Source organism: Salmo salar, chromosome 14 (genome assembly GCF_965601325.2).
Source record: "Salmo salar chromosome 14, fSalSal1, whole genome shotgun sequence".
NCBI lineage: Eukaryota > Metazoa > Chordata > Actinopteri > Salmoniformes > Salmonidae > Salmo > Salmo salar.
In genome coordinates this window covers 108,193,083-108,211,927 of record NC_138304.1, presented here as the reverse complement: position 1 = coordinate 108,211,927, position 18,845 = coordinate 108,193,083, and the positions used below count along the sequence as shown (strand labels likewise).

The 18,845-nt window shown below is 41.6% G+C and overlaps 1 protein-coding gene across 4 annotated transcripts in view; it reads left to right on the top strand.

Annotated features, from left to right (window-relative positions):
- Positions 1–18,845, top strand: part of fam91a1 (family with sequence similarity 91 member A1) — a 97,134-nt gene that overhangs the window by 42,211 nt on the left and 36,078 nt on the right. For all 4 annotated transcript variants that reach the window (XM_045695088.2, XM_082961378.1, XM_082961377.1 and 1 more), the window contains 7 exons: positions 4,672–4,778; positions 5,341–5,379; positions 7,680–7,792; positions 8,248–8,351; positions 8,532–8,650; positions 16,116–16,202; positions 16,805–16,934. In XM_045695088.2, coding sequence (XP_045551044.2) covers positions 4,672–4,778; positions 5,341–5,379; positions 7,680–7,792; positions 8,248–8,351; positions 8,532–8,650; positions 16,116–16,202; positions 16,805–16,934 — 699 coding nt within the window. The remainder of the gene's footprint in view (positions 1–4,671; positions 4,779–5,340; positions 5,380–7,679; positions 7,793–8,247; positions 8,352–8,531; positions 8,651–16,115; positions 16,203–16,804; positions 16,935–18,845) is intronic.

Sequence of the window (18,845 nt, the reverse complement as noted above, 5' to 3'; positions counted from 1 at the left end):
TATTATAGAGAACCCTGCCTGCTCCCCGAACTCACTGCTAGCCCTTATTATAGAGAACCCTGCCTGCTCCTCTAACTCACTGCTAGCCCTTATTATAGAGCTCCCTGCCTGCTCCACTAACTCACTGCTAGCCCTTATTATAGAGCTCCCTGCCTGCTCCACTAACTCACTGCCTGCTCCACTAACTCACTGCTAGCCCTTATTATAGAGAACCCTGCCTGCTCCTCTAACTCACTGCTAGCCCTTATTATAGAGCTCCCTGCCTGCTCCACTAACTCACTGCTAGCCCTTATTATAGAGCTCCCTGCCTGCTCCACTAACTCACTGCTAGCCCTTATTATAGAGAACCCTGCCTGCTCCTCTAACTCACTGCTAGCCCTTATTATAGAGCTCCCTGCCTGCTCCACTAACTCACTGCTAGCCCTTATTATAGAGAACCCTGCCTGCTCCACTAACTCACTGCTAGCCCTTATTATAGAGAACCCTGCTGCTCCACTAACTCACTGCTAGCCCTTATTATAGAGAACCCTGCTGCTCCACTAACTCACTGCTAGCCCTTATTATAGAGCTCCCTGCCTGCTCCACTGCTAGCCCTTATTATAGAGCTCCCAGCCTGCTCCACTAACTCACTATTAGCCCTTATTATAGAGCTCCCTGCTGCTCCACTAACTCACTGCTAGCCCTTATTATAGAGAACCCTGCTGCTCCACTAACTCACTGCTAGCCCTTATTACAGAGCTCCCTGCCTGCTCCCCTAACTCACTGCCTGCTCCACTAACTCACTGCTAGCCCTTATTATAGAGCTCCCAGCCTGCTCCACTAACTCACTGCTAGCCCTTATTATAGAGCTCCCTGCCTGCTCCACTAACTCACTGTTAGCCCTTATTATAGAGAACCCTGCCTGCTCCACTAACTCACTGCTAGCCCTTATTATAGAGCTCCCAGCCTGCTCCACTAACTCACTGCTAGCCCTTATTATAGAGAACCCCAGCCTGCTCCACTAACTCACTGCTAGCCCTTATTATAGAGAACCCCTGCCTGCTCCACTAACTCACTGCTAGCCCTTATTATAGAGCTCCCTGCCTGCTCCACTAACTCACTGCTAGCCCTTATTATAGAGCTCCCTGCCTGCTCCACTAACTCACTGTTAGCCCTTATTATAGAGAACCCCCGCCTGCTCCACTAACTCACTGCTAGCCCTTATTATAGAGAACCCTGCTGCTCCACTAACTCACTGCTAGCTCTTATTATAGAGAACCCTGCTGCTCCACTAACTCACTGCTAGCCCTTATTATAGAGCTCCCTGCCTGCTCCACTAACTCACTGCTAGCCCTTATTATAGAGAACCCTGCTGCTCCACTAACTCACTGCTAGCCCTTATTATAGAGCTCCCTGCCTGCTCCACTAACTCACTATTAGCCCTTATTATAGAGCTCCCTGCCTGCTCCACTAACTCACTGCTAGCCCTTATTATAGAGCTCCCTGCCTGCTCCACTAACTCACTGCTAGCCCTTATGATAGAGCTCCCTGCCTGCTCCACTAACTCACTGCTAGCCTGGGAGTCTGGGCTGCATCATGTTAGCTCCACTAACTCACTGCTAGCCTGGGAGTCTGGGCTGCATCATGTTAGCTCCACTAACTCACTGCTAGCCTGGGAGACTGGGCTGCATCATGTTAGCTCCCCACTCGTGCTCTGCACAAGTTAACACACTTCAATAATGCGACACGGCATGTAGAAATGTTGAAACTTAATTACAGTTCGCAAAACAATGTCCATACAAGCTAGAACAATGGAAGAAGATACCGGTAGCTTCCAGCTTTGTAGGCCAACTTTCCTTTCTAGCTGACAGATAGAGAACATCAATTCACTACCCTCTGGTACTTAGTTTGTGATAATATGAATCCAAATTGTGATTCACTTAATCGGTGTGTCACGTCTCTCCCAAAGATGATCTATTGCCTCAGCGAACCGACTCCGGGCCGCTCTCCTCTTGCCTTGTGAATGACTTTATTACTAGTTGAAGAGACAGCGCACATTTTTTAATAAAATAAACTACTTCTATGCAAATGTTGTTAATCAGTAAAATGAAATAAGTCTTCAATGGAAGAGAAACAGATTGTTGGTCATCTGTAGCCCCGTTCGATCAGCCCAAACAAGCTCACAAAGTCAATGCCTGCACACACTCCTATGGAATACGCATCCACCTGTATTGTGGATAGGCCTAGTCTAAATATTGTTTTACCCAGTTTATCAATAGAGATTTACCATTTAAATAAATGATTACCATTATGTTATGTAGTTAGATTGGTTAAAAACAAAGTCTAATTGATTCATTCATGAATACATGGCTGTCTCTGAAATGTTTTGACGTAAAATATGTAAAATGTAATGATCTTGAACTCAAGATGCCCAACGATTGACTTTGGCTAATATGCCTTCTTTTCTTGCCGTGGTATCGTGATCATATCGAGTATTGTGATTCTAAACCTGGTATTGAGTATTGTGATTCTAAACCTGGTATTGAGTATTGTGATACTAAACCTGGTATTGAGTATTGTGATACTAAACCTGGTATTGAGTATTGTGATACTAAACCTGGTATCGAGTATTGTGATTCTAAACCTGGTATCGAGTATTGTGATACTAAACCTGGTATCGAGTATTGTGATTCTAAACCTGGTATCGAGTATTGTGATTCTAAACCTGGTATTGAGTATTGTGATACTAAACCTGGTATTGAGTATTGTGATACTAAACCTGGTATTGAGTATTGTGATTCTAAACCTGGTATTGAGTATTGTGATACTAAACCTGGTATTGAGTATTGTGATACTAAACCTGGTATCGAGTATTGTGATACTAAACCTGGTATCGAAATAAAATGCTGGTATCGTGACAACATTAACACACACCTCATATGGTCCTATTTATCTCATACTGTGTTAGTGGTTTGTTCAGCCAGGGATCATGGGTAATGGCAGCAGATCCTTGATCTGAGTGAGATAATGGTGTTATTACAAGTCCATTTGGATGGAAAGTGGAGAGAACATGACCATCTTTAACTGGCTGAGGGCTGTGAAGAGGCCCCACAACATTCAGTTGAAGTCAAAAGTTGACATCCACTTAGGTTGGAGTCATTAAAACTTGTTTTTCAACCACTCCACAAATTTCTTGTTAACAAACTATAGTTTTGGCAAGTCGGTTAGGACATCTACTTTGTGCGTGACACAAGTCATGTTTCCAACAATTATTTACAGACAGATTATTTCACTTATAATTCACTGTATCACAATTCCAGTGTGTCAGAAGTTTACATACACTAAGTTGACTGTGCCTTCAAACAGCTTGGAAAATTCCAGAAAATTATGTCATGGCTTTAGAAGCTTCTGATAGGCTAATTGACATCATTTGAGTCAATTGGAGGTGTACCTATGGATGTATTTCAAGGCCTACCTTCAAACTCAGTGCCTCTTTGCTTGACATCATGGGAAAATCAAAAGAAATCAGCCAAGACCTCAGAAAAGGAATTGTAGACCTCCAACGTCTGAAGATACCACTTTCATCTGTACAAACAATAGCAAGTATAAACACCATGAGACCACGCAGCCGCCATACCGCTCAGGAAGGAGACGCATTCTGTCTCCTAGAGATGAATGTACTTTGTTGCGAAAAGGGCAAATCAATCCCAGAACAACAGCAAAGGACCTTGTGAAGATGCTGGAGGAAACGGGTACAAAAGTATCTATATCCACAGTAAAACGAGTCCTATATCGACATAAACTGCAACTGCGCATGGGGACAAAGATTGTAGTTTTTGGAGAAATTTCCTCTGATCTGATGAAACAAAAATAGAACTGTTTGGCCATAATGACCATCGTTATGTTAGGAGGAAAAAGGGGGAGGCTTGCAAGCCGAAGAACACCATCCCAACCGTGAAACACGGGGGTGGCAGCATCATGTTGTGGGGGTGCTTTGCTGCAGGAGGGACTGGTGCACTTCACAAAATAGATGGCATCATGAGGAGGAAAATTATGTGGATATATTGAAGCAACATCTCAAGACGTCAGTCAGGAAGTTAAAGCTTGGTCTTCCAAATGGACAATGACCCCAAGCATATTTCTAAAGTTGTGTCAAAATGGCTTAAGGACAATAAAGTCAAGGTATTGGAGTGGCTATCACAAAGCCCTGACCTCAACCCTATAGAATATTTGTGGGCAGAACTGAAAAAGTGTTTGTGAGCAAGGAGGCCTACAAACCTGACTCAGTTACAGCAGCTCTGTCAGGAGGAATGGGCCAAAATTCACCCAACTTATAGTGGGAAGCTTGTGGAAGGCTACCTGAAACGTTTGACCCACGTTACACAATTTAAAGGCAATGCTACCAAATACTTATTGAGTGTATGTAAACTTCTGAGCCACTGGGCATGTGATGAAAGAAATAAAAGCTGAAATAAATCATTCTCTCTACTATTATTCTGACATTTCACATTCTTAAAATAAAGTGGTGATCCTAACTGACCTAAGACAGGGAATTTTTACTAGGATTAAATGTCAGGAATTGTGAAAAACGGAGTTTAAATGTATTTAGCTAAGGTGTATGTAAACTTCCGACTCCAACAGTTTTTTTTGCAGTATATTATCTATTCATTAATTCTATGTTTTATCTCCCAGTGCCCCCTCTGGAAGGCTTCGTGATGAACAGGGTCCAGGGAGACTACTTTGAAACCCTTTTGTACAAAATATTTGTGTCCATCGACGAGCAGACTAACGTCTCAGAGGTAGGGGAAATATAATATTACGTCTTGGCCTCGTTGGACCATCCTGCTCTTGAGATCACATTCTGCTTCATACAGTAGGAGCTTTGCAGGATGCTCTTGAGATCACATTCTGCTTCATACAGTAGGAGCTTTGCAGGATGCTCTTGAGATCACATTCTGCTTCATACAGTAGGAGCTTTGCAGGATGCTCTTGAGATCACATTCTGTTTCCTACAGTAGGAGCTTTGCAGGATGCTCTTGAGATCACATTCTGTTTCCTACAGTAGGAGCTTTGCAGGATGCTCTTGAGATCACATTCTGTTTCCTACAGTAGGAGCTTTGCAGGATGCTCTTGAGATCATTCTGCTTCCTACAGTAGGAGCTTTGCAGGATGCTCTTGAGATCACATTCTGTTTCCTACAGTAGGAGCTTTGCAGGATGCTCAAACGAGGCTAATAGAATCTAACCATAATACGTGTGCTCTATTGAACAATGCTTATTGGTGTGTTTTATTATTGACTTTATTAAAGTGATTTCAGTCCCAATTAGTCTTGATCCTCTTTCTCTGATGGTTCTGTTCCAGCTGGCTAATGTTCTGGAGATTGACTTGGGCCTGGTGAAGGTACGTACTCATATATATATATATATATATAGGGAATAGGGTGCCATAGGGCTCTGGTCTAAAGTAGTGCACTATATAGGGAATAGGGTGCCATAGGGCTCTGGTCAAAGGTAGAGCACTATATAGGGAATAGGGTGCCATAGGGCTCTGGTCAAAGGTAGAGCACTATATAGGGAATAGGGTGCCATAGGGCTCTGGTCAAAGGTAGAGCACTATATAGGGAATAGGGTGCCATAGGGCTCTGGTCAAAGGTAGTGCACTATATAGGGAAGAGGGTGCCATAGGGCTCTGGTCAAAGGTAGAGCACTATATAGGGAATAGGGTGCCATAGGGCTCTGGTCAAAGGTAGAGCACTATATAGGGAATAGGGTGCCATAGGGCTCTGGTCAAAGGTAGAGCACTATATAGGGAATAGGGTGCCATAGGGCTCTGGTCAAAGGTAGAGCACTATATAGGGAATAGGGTGCCATAGGGCTCTGGTCAAAGGTAGAGCACTATATAGGGAATAGGGTGCCATAGGGCTCTGGTCAAAGGTAGAGCACTATATAGGGAAGAGGGTGCCATAGGGCTCTGGTCAAAGGTAGAACACTATATAGGCAATAGGGTGCCATTTGGGGTACAGTTGCATGAATTGGAGAAGCCATTATCGTGTCAGCAACTTGCTGTAGTTCTGATGGGTTTATTAATGGATGGTCCTGTCAGCACCTTGCTGTAGTTCTGATGGGTTTATTAATGGATGGTCCTGTCAGCACCTTGCTGTAGTTCTGATGGGTTTATTAATGGATGGTCCTGTCAGCAACTTGCTGTAGTTCTGATGGGTTTATTAATGGATGGTCCTGTCAGCAACTTGCTGTAGTTCTGATGGGTTTATTAATGGATGGTCCATTGAATGCGTCCTGTCAGCACCTGGTGCTGCTGGACACTGCTAGGTGGGAACAGAGATTCTAACTATGCTCACACTGAATGTGAAATCAGCCATCCTTACATCCCAGATGGCATCCTAAGTTGTGCGCTATATCAGGAATAGGGACACAGGCCATGTTCTTCAGGACAGCCTCCCATTTCATTTACTCAGATGATCTAAGAAGTAAGTAGAGATGTTGCTTTGGTAACAACCCCATGAAAGACTGAGTTCGTCATAAGTCATTCTGTTTTCTGTTGAAAGGATAATGTCCCTGTTCTATATCGAAGATTATTATAGTCATTTATAGTCATAATATATGTAATATATAAGAATATCAGCGGATTTGAAAGTTAAATGTTTTATTTTGACACATCAGCACTGCTGACAGTTTGGCTATTGTTGTACACACACACACACACACGACACACACACCCTAGGGTTTAATATTTTCCCCAAATTCTACAACTGTTCCTTCCTAATATCCTAGGGCTGCTATTTTTTTATATCCTAGGACTGCTATTTTTCTCTTGCTCTCTCTCTCTCTCTCTCTTTAACCCAGAGCAGTGCTCCCTCAATCTCTCTTTTTCAATCTCTCTCTTTCTCTCTCTCTCTCGCTCGCTCTCTCCCTCTCTCCCTCTCTTTCTCTCTCTCTCTCTCTCTCTCTCTCGCTCGCTCGCTCTCTCTCTCCCTCTCTTTCTCTCTCTCTCTCTCCCTCTCTTTCTCTCTCCCTCTCTTTCTCTCTCCCTCTCTTTCTCTCTCCCTCTCTTTCTCTCTCTCTTTCATTCTCTCTCTTTCTCCTAGAGCAACCCTCCTTCAATCTAATGGTCTCCTGGGTGAAACTTTCAAAACATTTCCCCCATTTCATATTTCCCACTTGTCATTTTAACCTTGAAGGATGTGGTACAAGATGTTTTTAGTTTTCTGTTCTAACCTACCGGCAAAAAAAAATAATTCTTGACTGTAGAATACATTAAAACATTGAGATTTTTTGTGTCTGAGAGAATTTCCTTTGGCGATTTTTAACTTTTAAGTTGTTAATAAGAGCAGGAAACTTTCTCCACAACTTATTGTGTTATTTTCTGTGTAATCGTAATGATGCAGGATGTTTCAGAATAAATTCCTACAGTACTTGATTAATGATTAGTATAATTGGTGTAAAGGCTGACCAGTTTGTCTTCAGTGCACAATGAGAGGTCAGTGGAAGGAGCAGAACAAAGCAGCATGGACACTAACTTGGCTGACACCGTTCTGTTTGACCCTCATGGCATACCATTGATTAGGAACAGGCTGCTTCTGGCTGTACACTGGTATTTTAATAGTTCTCTTCTCTCTCTCTCTCTCTCTCTCTCTCTCTCTCTCTCCCCCTCTCTCTCCCCCCTCCCCTCCCCTCTCTCAGAATGCTGTGTCTATGTACTGTCGCTTGGGTTTTGCCCTGAAGAAAGGAGGCTCGTTCAGCTCAGAGCAGCTCCACCCCACATGGAAGACTGCTCCCTCTGTCAACAGATTGAAGTAGGTCTTCAATACCACTTCAAGACAATGGAAGCCTGTTGTGGCAGCCAAATCCACAAAACATACACTATAGGGCTCCCTCTTTGAGCCTCTCTAAAGACTCTTGGGACGTGTAACACAGCGCCAAACCCACGGGGATGTCAATACTCTGAATACAATAGCAGATGTAAATCACATCCACACTATAAAACACAAGCCCCCTAACACACACACACACACACACACACACAGACCCAGTGTGTGTGTTAGGCCTTCCCTGTGGCTCAGTTGGTAGAGCATGGTGTGTGCAATGCCAGGGTTGTGGGTTCGATTCCCACGGGGGGGGGGGGGGGGGCCAGTACAAAAAAAAAAAAAAAAAAATGTATGCATTCACTACTGTAAGTCGCTCTGGATAAGAGCGTCTGCTAAATGACTAAAATGTAAATGTAATCTATGTTCCTCACCCCGTGTCCCAGGAGCACTGTGGACCCCAAACAGATGCTGCTGTCATGGGAACAGGGGAGTCCTGTGATGGAGGCTGGATCCTCTGCTACAGACACCACCAGCCTGGATGACCGAGGTGAGAATCTCCCCCAGAACACACCACAAGCCCTGGATCTGGCTCAGGCTGCCCACGGTAACCCCTGAGTAGGGCGGCTCTAGCCTGATCCCAGGTCTGTTTGTGCTCTCTCAAAACAATCTAATCCATTGCATCATGGGATGATGAGTTCTTCTCTCTCTCTCTCTGTGTGTGTGTTAGACAACGCCAGTGTGAGCAGCCTGAGTAACCCTGGTCCTGCTGCCCCGCCCACCAAGAGGATCGCCTTCCTGTTTGACTCCACCCTCACCGCCTTCCTCATGATGGGGAACCTCTCTCCGGTTCGTACCCTAACCTCTGACCTCTGACCCCTTAACCCTCACCGCCTTCCTCATGATGGGGAACCTCTCTCCGGTTCGTACCCTAACCTCTGACCTCTGACCCCTTAACCCTCACCGCCTTCCTCATGATGGGGAACCTCTCTCCGGTTCGTACCCTAACCTCTGACCTCTGACCCCTTAACCCTCACCGCCTTCCTCATGATGGGGAACCTCTCTCCGGTTCGTACCCTAACCTCTGACCCCTTAACCCTCACCGCCTTCCTCATGATGGGGAACCTCTCTCCGGTTCGTACCCTAACCTCTGACCTCTGACCCTTGATAATATTATAGATATTATGATAGTAGATGATAATATTATAGATAATATGATAGTAGATGATAATATTATAGTGTTATTATAGATAATATGATAGTAGATGATAATATGATAGTAGATGATAATATTATAGATAATATGATAGTCGATGATAATATTATAGATAATATGATAGTAGTAGATGATAATATTATAGATAATATGATAGTAGTAGATGATAATATTATAGATAATATGATAGTAGTAGATGATAATATTATAGATAATATGATAGTAGATGATAATATTATAGATAATATGATAGTAGATGATAATATTATAGATAATATGATAGTAGTAGATGATAATATTATAGATAATATGATAGTAGTAGATGATAATATTATAGATAATATGATAGTAGTAGATGATAATATTATAGATAATATGATAGTAGTAGATGATAATAGATGATAATATTATAGATAATATGATAGTAGTAGATGATAATATTATAGATAATATGATAGTAGATGATAATATTATAGATAATATGATAGTAGATGATAATATTATAGATAATATGATAGTAGTAGATGATAATATTATAGATAATATGATAGTAGTAGATGATAATATTATAGATAATATGATAGTAGTAGATGATAATATTATAGATAATATGATAGTAGTAGATGATAATATTATAGATAATATGATAGTAGTAGATGATAATATTATAGATAATATGATAGTAGTAGATGATAATATTATAGATAATATGATAGTAGTAGATGATAATATTATGGTGTTATTATAGATAATATGATAGTAGATGATAATATGATAGTAGATGATAATATGATAATATTATAGATAATATGATAGTTGATGATAATATGATAGATAATATGATAGTAGATGATAATATTATAGATAATATGATAGTAGATGATAATAGTATGGTGGTATTATAGATAATATGATAATGTGATAGTAGATGATATGATAGTAGATGATAATATGATAGTAGATGATAATATTATAGATAAGCTATGTACAGTAGCGAGGCTATGTACAGTAGTGAGGCTATATGCAGGTGGAACCGGTACAGAGTCAATGTGCGGGGGCACAGGGATTAAACTAATCATGTAAACTTTAATAAATTAGGAGGTCTGGGCACCATGGGAAAATGTTTATAGTCTCTATTTCCCGAATCGACTCTTCAGATATTTTCATATCTTATCAAAACAGTCGCTTATTAATGAATTATTATTACCTCATCAGTTCTCATTACTGACCGTCGCAAACTCTGAGATATCTGCCCGAACCCTAGCCTAAATAATGAATCAGCGATAATTGGCTTAATTGTTTATTTACTAACTAAATAATCACAGAAATGCATAACAAACAAACAGTAGATATTTAGGTTACGACATGACACAAATAAAAAGTCCCTTATGGACGAACCCGATATGACGGCTTGGTAGACAAAGGAAAGGGGTGGGGACAGAGAGCAGAAAAGACAAAATGGATTCACTACACAGTTGATAATTATATTCATTGAAATGCTAATCCTTTGCTCGTGAATGGCTGGTCATTCGAGAATAATTGCAATGTATATATTTATGCCTGTATGTCGTTGTTGTCTTCTCTGTTGGAATCGTCGGTCCGTCTGCTGGAGAGTCAGTTCATCAGAGAGAGTCTGGTTAACCAGAAGTCGCAATGTCCTTCGTGCTTGTAGTTTTCTCTGCGGCTCTGGATAGTGTCTGTTGTTATGGATACGTCAGGTGTACAGATGGTTGTTGCATAGGATAGATGCTTCCGCGGTTGTCGGTATTCTCGTACTAGACTTATGTAATTTCCAGCTGTAGACTAGTAATTCTGCTTCTAGGATTTGCTCTTATTCTGTAGTGAGCGATAGTCTCAGAGTTGAACCATTTCCAGTCATGTAGCCAACACTACACGCCGGCTGGTCTCCTGGGCCTATAGAGTTGTAGTTCTTAACCATTTCAACATGGGCGTGGCCATTGATTTGGTTAACTTTATATGAAAACCCATATTTTCACATTTAGAAGGTTAACATCACATTACATCTTTTCACAAATAGTTTCATATTTAATCATATAAGTTCCACAACATTTAGATGTCAACCTGACAGCTGGGAAATGTACACTTTAAGAGATACAGTTATGTTGTGTTTCCTGTCCTTCATGAGATCACCAAATGAAACGCACTCGTCATAAATGTCCCTTAAGTGTCCACGGACCACTCCCACATTCTCAAAAATAGAAATATTGTTTAATTATTCAAACTTTTGATGTCCAAATGTGTGTCTCTGTGTTCCACAGTTTACATTCCAAGCTCGAACACTACAGAGCATAGAGGCAGCGTGTTTTATGACCGGCCATAAAACAGTTGACTTCCCGCTCTCCCTCCCCCTCTACGAGAGAGAGAGCGCGCTGTAGAGAGGACCCACTGTAACCTGATCCTTCAGATCGTCACAGGAGAGTTATGATAGAGTACTAGTAGTAGTAGTGGTGGTAGTAGGGGGAGGAGGAGGGGTAGTAGTAGATGTAGTACTAGTAAGAGGAGGAGTAGTGGTTAGCAGCAGTAGTAGCAGTAGCAATAATAGTAGAGTAGTAGGAGCAGTGGTAGTAGTATTAGTATTAGTAGTAGTAGTAGTAGCAGTAGTAGCAATAATAGTAGAGTAGTAGTAGCAGCAGTGGTAGTAGTATTAGTAGTAGCAGCAGTGGTAGTAGTATTAGTAGTAGTGGTGGTAGTAGTAGCAGTGGTAGTAGTATTAGTAGTAGTAGTAGTAGTGGTGGTAGTAGTAGCAGCAGTAGTAACAGTCGCAATAATAGTAGCAATAATAGTAGTAGCAGTAGTAGTAGCAATAATAGTAGTAGTAGTAGTAGTAGTAGTAGTAGTAGTAGTAGTAGTAGTAGTAGCAATAATAGTAGCAGCAGTAGTAGCAATAATAGTAGTAGCAGTAGTAGTAGCAATAATAGTAGTAGTAGTAGTAGTAGCAATAATAGTAGCAGCAGTAGTAGCAATAATAGTAGTAGCAGTAGTAGTAGCAATAATAGTAGTAGTAGTAGTAGTAGTAGCAATAATAGTAGCAGCAGTAGTAACAGTAGTAGTAGCAGTTGTGGTTGTATTCGTAGCAGTAGTAGTAGTATTAGTGGTAGTATTAGTAGCAGCAGTAGCAGCAGTAGTAATAGTGGTAGCAGCAGTATAAGTAGTGTTAGTAATAGTAGTAGTAATAGCAGTAGTGGTAGTATTAGTGGTAGTATTAGTAGCAGTAGTAGAAGTAGTATCGGTAGCAGTAGTAGCAGTAGTGGTAGTATTAGTTGTAGTAGCAGTAGTGGTGGTAGCAGTGGTAGTATTAGTGGTAGTATTAGTTGTAGTAGCTGTAGCAGTAGTGGTAGTAGTAGCTGTAGTGGTAGCAGTGGTAGTATTAGTGGTAGTAGCAGCAGTAGTAGTAGTAGCTGTAGCGGTAGCAGTAGTATTAGTGGTAGTATTAGTGGAAGTAGTAGCTGTAGCAGTAGTAGCTGTAGCAGTAGTAGTAGTATTAGTAGTAGCTGTAGCAGTAGTAGTAGTAGCTGTAGTAGCGGTAGTATTAGTAGTAGTAGTAGTAGTAGCTGTAGCAGTAGTAGTAGTAGCTGTAGTATTAGTAGTAGCGGTAGCTGTAGTAGTAGTAGTAGTAGTAGTAGTAGTAGTAGTAGTAGTAGTAGTAGTAGTAGCTGTAGTAGTAGCTGTAGTGGTTCCTCTCTAGGTTTCTTCCTAGGTTCTGGCCTTTCTAGGGAGTTTTTCCTAGCCACCGTGCTTCTACACCTGCATTACTTGCTGTTTGGGGTTTTAGGCTGGGTTTCTGTACAGCACTTTGAGATATCAGCTGATGTAAGAAGGGCTTTATAAATAAATTTGATTTACATTTGATTTGATTAGTAGTAGTGGTAGCAGTAGTGGTAGCAGTAGTATTAGTAGTAGCTGTAGTGGTATTAGTATTAGTGGTAGTAGTAGTAGCGGTAGCAGTAGTATTTGTAGTAGCTGTAGTAGCGGTAGCAGTAGTATTAGTGGTAGTAGTGGCAGTAGTAGTAGTATTAGTAGTATTAGTAGTGGTAGTAGTAGTAGTGGTAGTGGTAGTATTATTAGTAGTGGTAGTATTATTAGTAGTAGTGGTGGTAGTATTAGTAGTAGCAGTAGTGGGGGTAGTATTATTATTAGTAGCAGTAGTGGTAGTATTATTAGTAGCAGTAGTGGTAGTATTAGCAGTAGCAGTAGTGGTAGTATTATTAGCAGTAGCAGTAGTGGTAGTATTATTAGTAGTAGCAGTAGTAGTAGTGGTAGTATTATTAGTAGCAGTAGTGGTAGTAGTAGTAGTAGTAGTGGTAGTATTATTAGTAGTAGTAGTAGTGGTAGTATTATTAGTAGTAGTAGTAGTGGTAGTATTATTTGTAGTAGTAGTAGTGGTAGTATTATTAGTAGTAGCAGTAGTGGTAGTATTAGTAGTAGCAGTAGTGGTAGCAGTAGTGGTAGTGTTAGTAGTAGTAGCAGTACTAGTAGTGGTAGTATTATTAGTAGTGTTAGTATTATTAGTAGTAGTATTAGTAGTAGCAGTAGTAGTAGTAGTAGTAGTGGTACTATTATTATTATTAGTAGTAGTGGTAGTATTATTATTAGTAGTAGTGGTAGTATTATTATTAGTAGCAGTAGTGGTAGTATTATTAGTAGTAGTATTAGTAGTAGCAGTAGTGGTGGTAGTAGTAGTAGTGGTAGTATTATTATTAGTAGCAGTAGTGGTAGTATTATTATTAGTAGCAGTAGTGGTAGTATTATTATTAGTAGCAGTAGTGGTAGTATTATTATTAGTAGCAGTAGTGGTAGTATTATTATTAGTAGTAGCAGTATTAGTAGTGGTAGTAGTGGTAGTAGTAGTAGTAGTGGTAGTAGTATTATTAGTAGCAGTAGTGGTAGTATTATTATTAGTAGCAGTAGTGGTAGTATTATTATTAGTAGCAGTAGTGGTAGTAGTATTAGTAGTAGCAGTAGTGGTAGTAGTAGTAGTGGTAGTAGTAGTAGTAGTAGTAGTAGTGGTAGTATTATTATTAGTAGCAGTAGTGGTAGTATTATTATTAGTAGTAGCAGTAGTGGTAGTAGTGGTAGTAGTGGTAGTAGTAGTAGTAGTAGTAGTGTTAGTAGTATTATTAGTAGCAGTAGTGGTAGTATTATTATTAGTAGCAGTAGTGGTAGTATTATTATTAGTAGCAGTAGTGGTAGTATTATTATTAGTAGTGGTAGTATTAGTAGTAGCAGTAGTAGTAGTAGTAGCAGTATTAGTAGTAGCAGTAGTGGTAGTATTAGTAGTAGCAGTAGTGGTAGTAGCAGTGGTGGTAGTATTAGTAGTAGCAGTATTAGTAGTAACAGTAGTGGTAGTAGCAGTAGTGGTAGTATTAGTAGTAGCAGTAGTGGTAGTATTAGTAGCAGTAGTGGTAGTATTAGTAGTAGTAGTGGTAGTGGTAGTATTAGTAGTAGTAGTGCTAGTATTATTAGTAGTAGCAGTAGTGGTAGTATTATTAGTAGTAGCAGTAGTGGTAGTATTAGTAGTAGCAGTAGCAGTAGTAGCAGTAGTGGTAGTATTATTAGTAGTAGCAGTAGTGGTAGTAGCAGTAGTAGCAGTAGTGGTAGTAGCAGTAGTAGCAGTAGTGGTAGTAGTAGTAGTAGTAGTATTAGTAGTAGCAGTAGTGGTAGTATTAGTAGTAGTAGCAGTAGTGGTAGTATTAGTAGTAGCAGTAGTGGTAGTATTAGTAGCAGTAGTGGTAGTATTAGTAGTAGTAGTGGTAGTGGTAGTATTAGTAGTAGCAGTAGTAGTGGTAGTATTATTAGTAGTAGCAGTAGTGGTAGTATTATTAGTAGTAGCAGTAGTGGTAGTATTATTAGTAGTAGTGGTAGTGGTAGTAGCAGTAGTAGCAGTAGTGGTAGTAGCAGTAGTAGCAGTAGTGGTAGTAGCAGTAGTAGCAGTAGTGGTAGTATTAGTAGTAGTAGTATTAGTAGTAGCAGTAGTGGTAGTATTAGTAGTAGTAGCGGTAGTAGTAGCAGTAGTAGTAGTAGTGGTAGTATTAGTAGTAGCAGTAGTGGTAGTAGCAGTAGTGGTAGTATTAGTAGTAGCAGTAGTGGTAGTATTAGTAGTAGCAGTATTAGTAGTAGCAGTAGTGGTAGTATTAGTAGTAGCAGTATTAGTAGTAGTAGCAGTAGTAGTAGTGGTAGTATTAGATTATGCAGGATTATTTGTGAGAGCAGGGGTGTTAACCCCGGTGTCCTGGCTAAATTCCCAATCTGGCCCTCATAACATCATGGCCACCTAATCATCCCCAGCTTCCAATTGGCTCATTCATCCCCCCTCCTTTCCCCTCCTTTCGTACTTGATGATAATGTGACAGCAGGAGACATCTAAATATCTTGTTATTGAATAAGAATAGAATGATCAAGGAGAAACTGTAATACAAGCGTCTACTGATCCAGGGGTTCCCAAATCTTTTCACTCAGGGGGGGACCCCCCCCTTCCAGCATTGGGGAACATCCCGCGCCCAAATCCCCCCCCCACCCACACGAGCCACGTCTATTTCTACCCACTGTTCACGACACAAACTGTTACCACCCCTCTTGTTTTTGGAGAGAATTTAGCAGGTTGAAAGCTTATTTCCTGTAATTCTACACGTTTTGTCATGGGGTGCAATGAACATTTTGCAGTTGTGAAGCAAATTTTCTTGCACAATTCTATACATTTTGCCATGTCTAATGTGTATGCATGTGATATTTGTGTGACTGCAAAATTACAACAATATCTGAGCTAAAAACCTAAATAAAAAAAAAACATGGGCAAGTTGATCTGGACATTTCTGACAAGTTATAAATAGCTTTTTTAAAGTCTGCAGTGATTAACATGATGAGGAACTGATGGTGTACTACCAACCTTACTACCAACCTTGTGTACTACCAACCACTACTGCTACTACTATTACAACGTTCAAGAGTAAGTTTTTAAAGCTGGACTGAGTTTATTTTTTGGGGGGGGGAGGGGGGTACCCCCGTGCCCCTCCTGCGGACTCCTCGCCCCACAGTTTGGGCACCACTGTACTAAACCATGTCTCTGTTTCTCCCCCTCAGAACCTGAAAAGCCATGCAGTCACCATGTTTGAGGTGGGGAAGCTGTCAGACGAGACCCTGGACAGCTTTCTGATGGAGCTGGAGAAAGTAAGCTGTGTGTGTCTGTGTGTGATTGAGTGTAATCCTTCATTACTAGGCTCCATGGGAACTAAGCCAGTCCCTGGAGGTGGCAAACCAATTTACACAGAGGGGCCGTAGAGGGGGAGACAGCATTTTTTGGCAACGTAATATGGCAACACAACAGGGTCACGGGCCGACTCAAATTTGTACACATGACAGACACAGGAACACATATACACACACACACACACACACACACACACACACACACACACACACACAGGGCGAGGCCCAGAGTTATACTAACCCTCTCTCTCTCTCTCCTCCCTCCATCAGGTAGAGAGCATGGCGGAGGGCGAGGCCCAGAGTTATTTTGACCATGTTACTAACTCCCTCTCTCCCTCTCTCTGTATGTCTCTTTCTCTCTCTTTCTCTCTCTCTCCCTCTCTCTCTCTGTCTGTCTCTCTTTCTCTCTCTTTCTCTCTCCCTCTCTCTCTTCTCTCTCTCTTTCTCTCTCTCTTTCTCTCTCTCTTTCTCTCTCTCTGTCTCTCTCTCTCTCTTTCTCTCTGTCTCTCTCTCTCTCTCCTCCCCCCCTCTTTCTCTCCTCCCCCCCCCCCCCCCCCATTCAGGTAGAGAGCACAGCAGAGGGCGAGGCCCAGAGGTATTTTGACCACGCTCTGACCCTCAGGAACACTATCCTGTTTCTCCGCTACAACAAGGACCTGACCACCGACCAGGGCCCTGACCTGCCTAACAACGGTAACTAACAACACAGCTAACACCCTCTTTCTTTAATTAGGAACCAATAACATAATGCTCACGCCTTGTTCTGTGTGTTAAAAGTTGTTAGAATTAAAAAATAAAAAGTTGTTGGAAAAGTTATGAGATATTTTGTGTGCAATAGTATAATAACACAGAACAACAATGTAAACACAGCATGTAAAGTGTTGGTCCCATGTTCCATACAGACAAAAAGCTGATTTCTCTCAAACGTTACGCACAAATTTGTTTACATCCCTGTTAGTGAGCGTTTCTCCTTTGACAAGATAATCCATCCACCTGACAGGTGTGGCATATCAAGAAGCTGATTAAACAGCATGATCATTACACAGGTGCACCTGGTGCTGGGGACAATAAAAGGCCACTCTAAAATGTGCAGTTTTGTCACACAACACAAGGTCACAGATGTCTCAAGTTTTGAAGGAGCGTGCAATTGATATGCTGACTGCAGGAATGTCCAACAGAGCTGTTGCCAGAAAATTGAATGTTAATTTCTCTACCATAAGCCATCGTTTTTGAGAATTTGGCAGTACGTCCAACCGGCCTCACAACTGCAGACCACGTGTATGGATTTGCTGATGTCAACATTGTGAACAGAGTGCCCCATGGTGGAGGTGGGGTTATGGTATGGGCCCCATGGTGGAGGTGGGGTTATGGTATGGGCCCCATGGTGGTGGTGGGGTTATGGTATGGGCCCCACGGTGGAGGTGGGGTTATGGTATGGGCCCCATGGTGGAGGTGGAGTTGTGGTATGGGCCCCATGGTGGAGGTGGGGTTATGGTATGGGCCCCATGGTGGAGGTGGGGTTATGGTATGGGCCCCATGGTGGAGGTGGGGTTATGGTATGGGCCCCATGGTGGTGGTGGTGTTATGGTATGGGCCCCATGGTGGTGGTGGGGTTATGGTATGGGCCCCACGGTGGAGGTGGGGTTATGGTATGGGCCCCACGGTGGAGGTGGGGTTATGGTATGGGCAGGAATAAGCTACGGACAACGAACACAATTACATTTTATCGATGGCAATTTGAAGGCACTGAGATACCGTGATGAAATCCTGAGGCCCGTTGTTGTGCCATTCATCCACCGCCATCACCTCATGTTTCAGCATGATAATGCACAGCCCCATGTCGCAACGATCTGTACACAATTCCTGGAAGTTGAAAATGTCCCAGTTCTTCCATGCCCTGCATATTCACCAGACATGTCACACATTGAGCAAGTTTGGGATGCTCTGGATATAGGTGTACGACAGGACAGCATGTCCCAGTTCCCGCCAATATCCAGCAACTTCACACAGCCATTGAAGAGGAGTGGGACAATATTCTACAGGCCACAATCAACAGCCTGATCAACTCTATGTGAAGGAGACGTGTCGCGCTGCATGAGGCAAACGGTGGTCACCCCAGATACTGACTGGTTTTCTGATCCACGCCCCTACCTTTTTTTAAGGTATCTGTGACCAACAGATTCATATCTGTATTCCCGGTCGTGAAATCCATAGATTAGGGCCTAATGAATTTATTTCCACTGACTGATTTCCTCATATGAACTGAAACTCAGTAAAATCTTTTAAGTTGTTGCATGTTGCACTTACATTTTTATTCAGTGTAGATAGTAGTTTTAACTTCCTGTCTGGTTATTAGTGGTTTTGTAGATAGTAGTTTTAACTTCCTGTCTGGTTATTAGTGGTTTTGTAGATAGTAGTTTTAACTTCCTGTCTGGTTATTAGTGGTTTTGTAGATAGTAGTTTTAACTTCCTGTTTGGTTATTAGTGGTTTTGTAGATAGTAGTTTTAAGTTCCTGTCTGGTTATTAGTGGTTTTGTAGATAGTAGTTTTAAGTTCCTGTCTGGTTATTAGTGGTTTTGTAGATAGTAGTCTTAACTTCCTGTC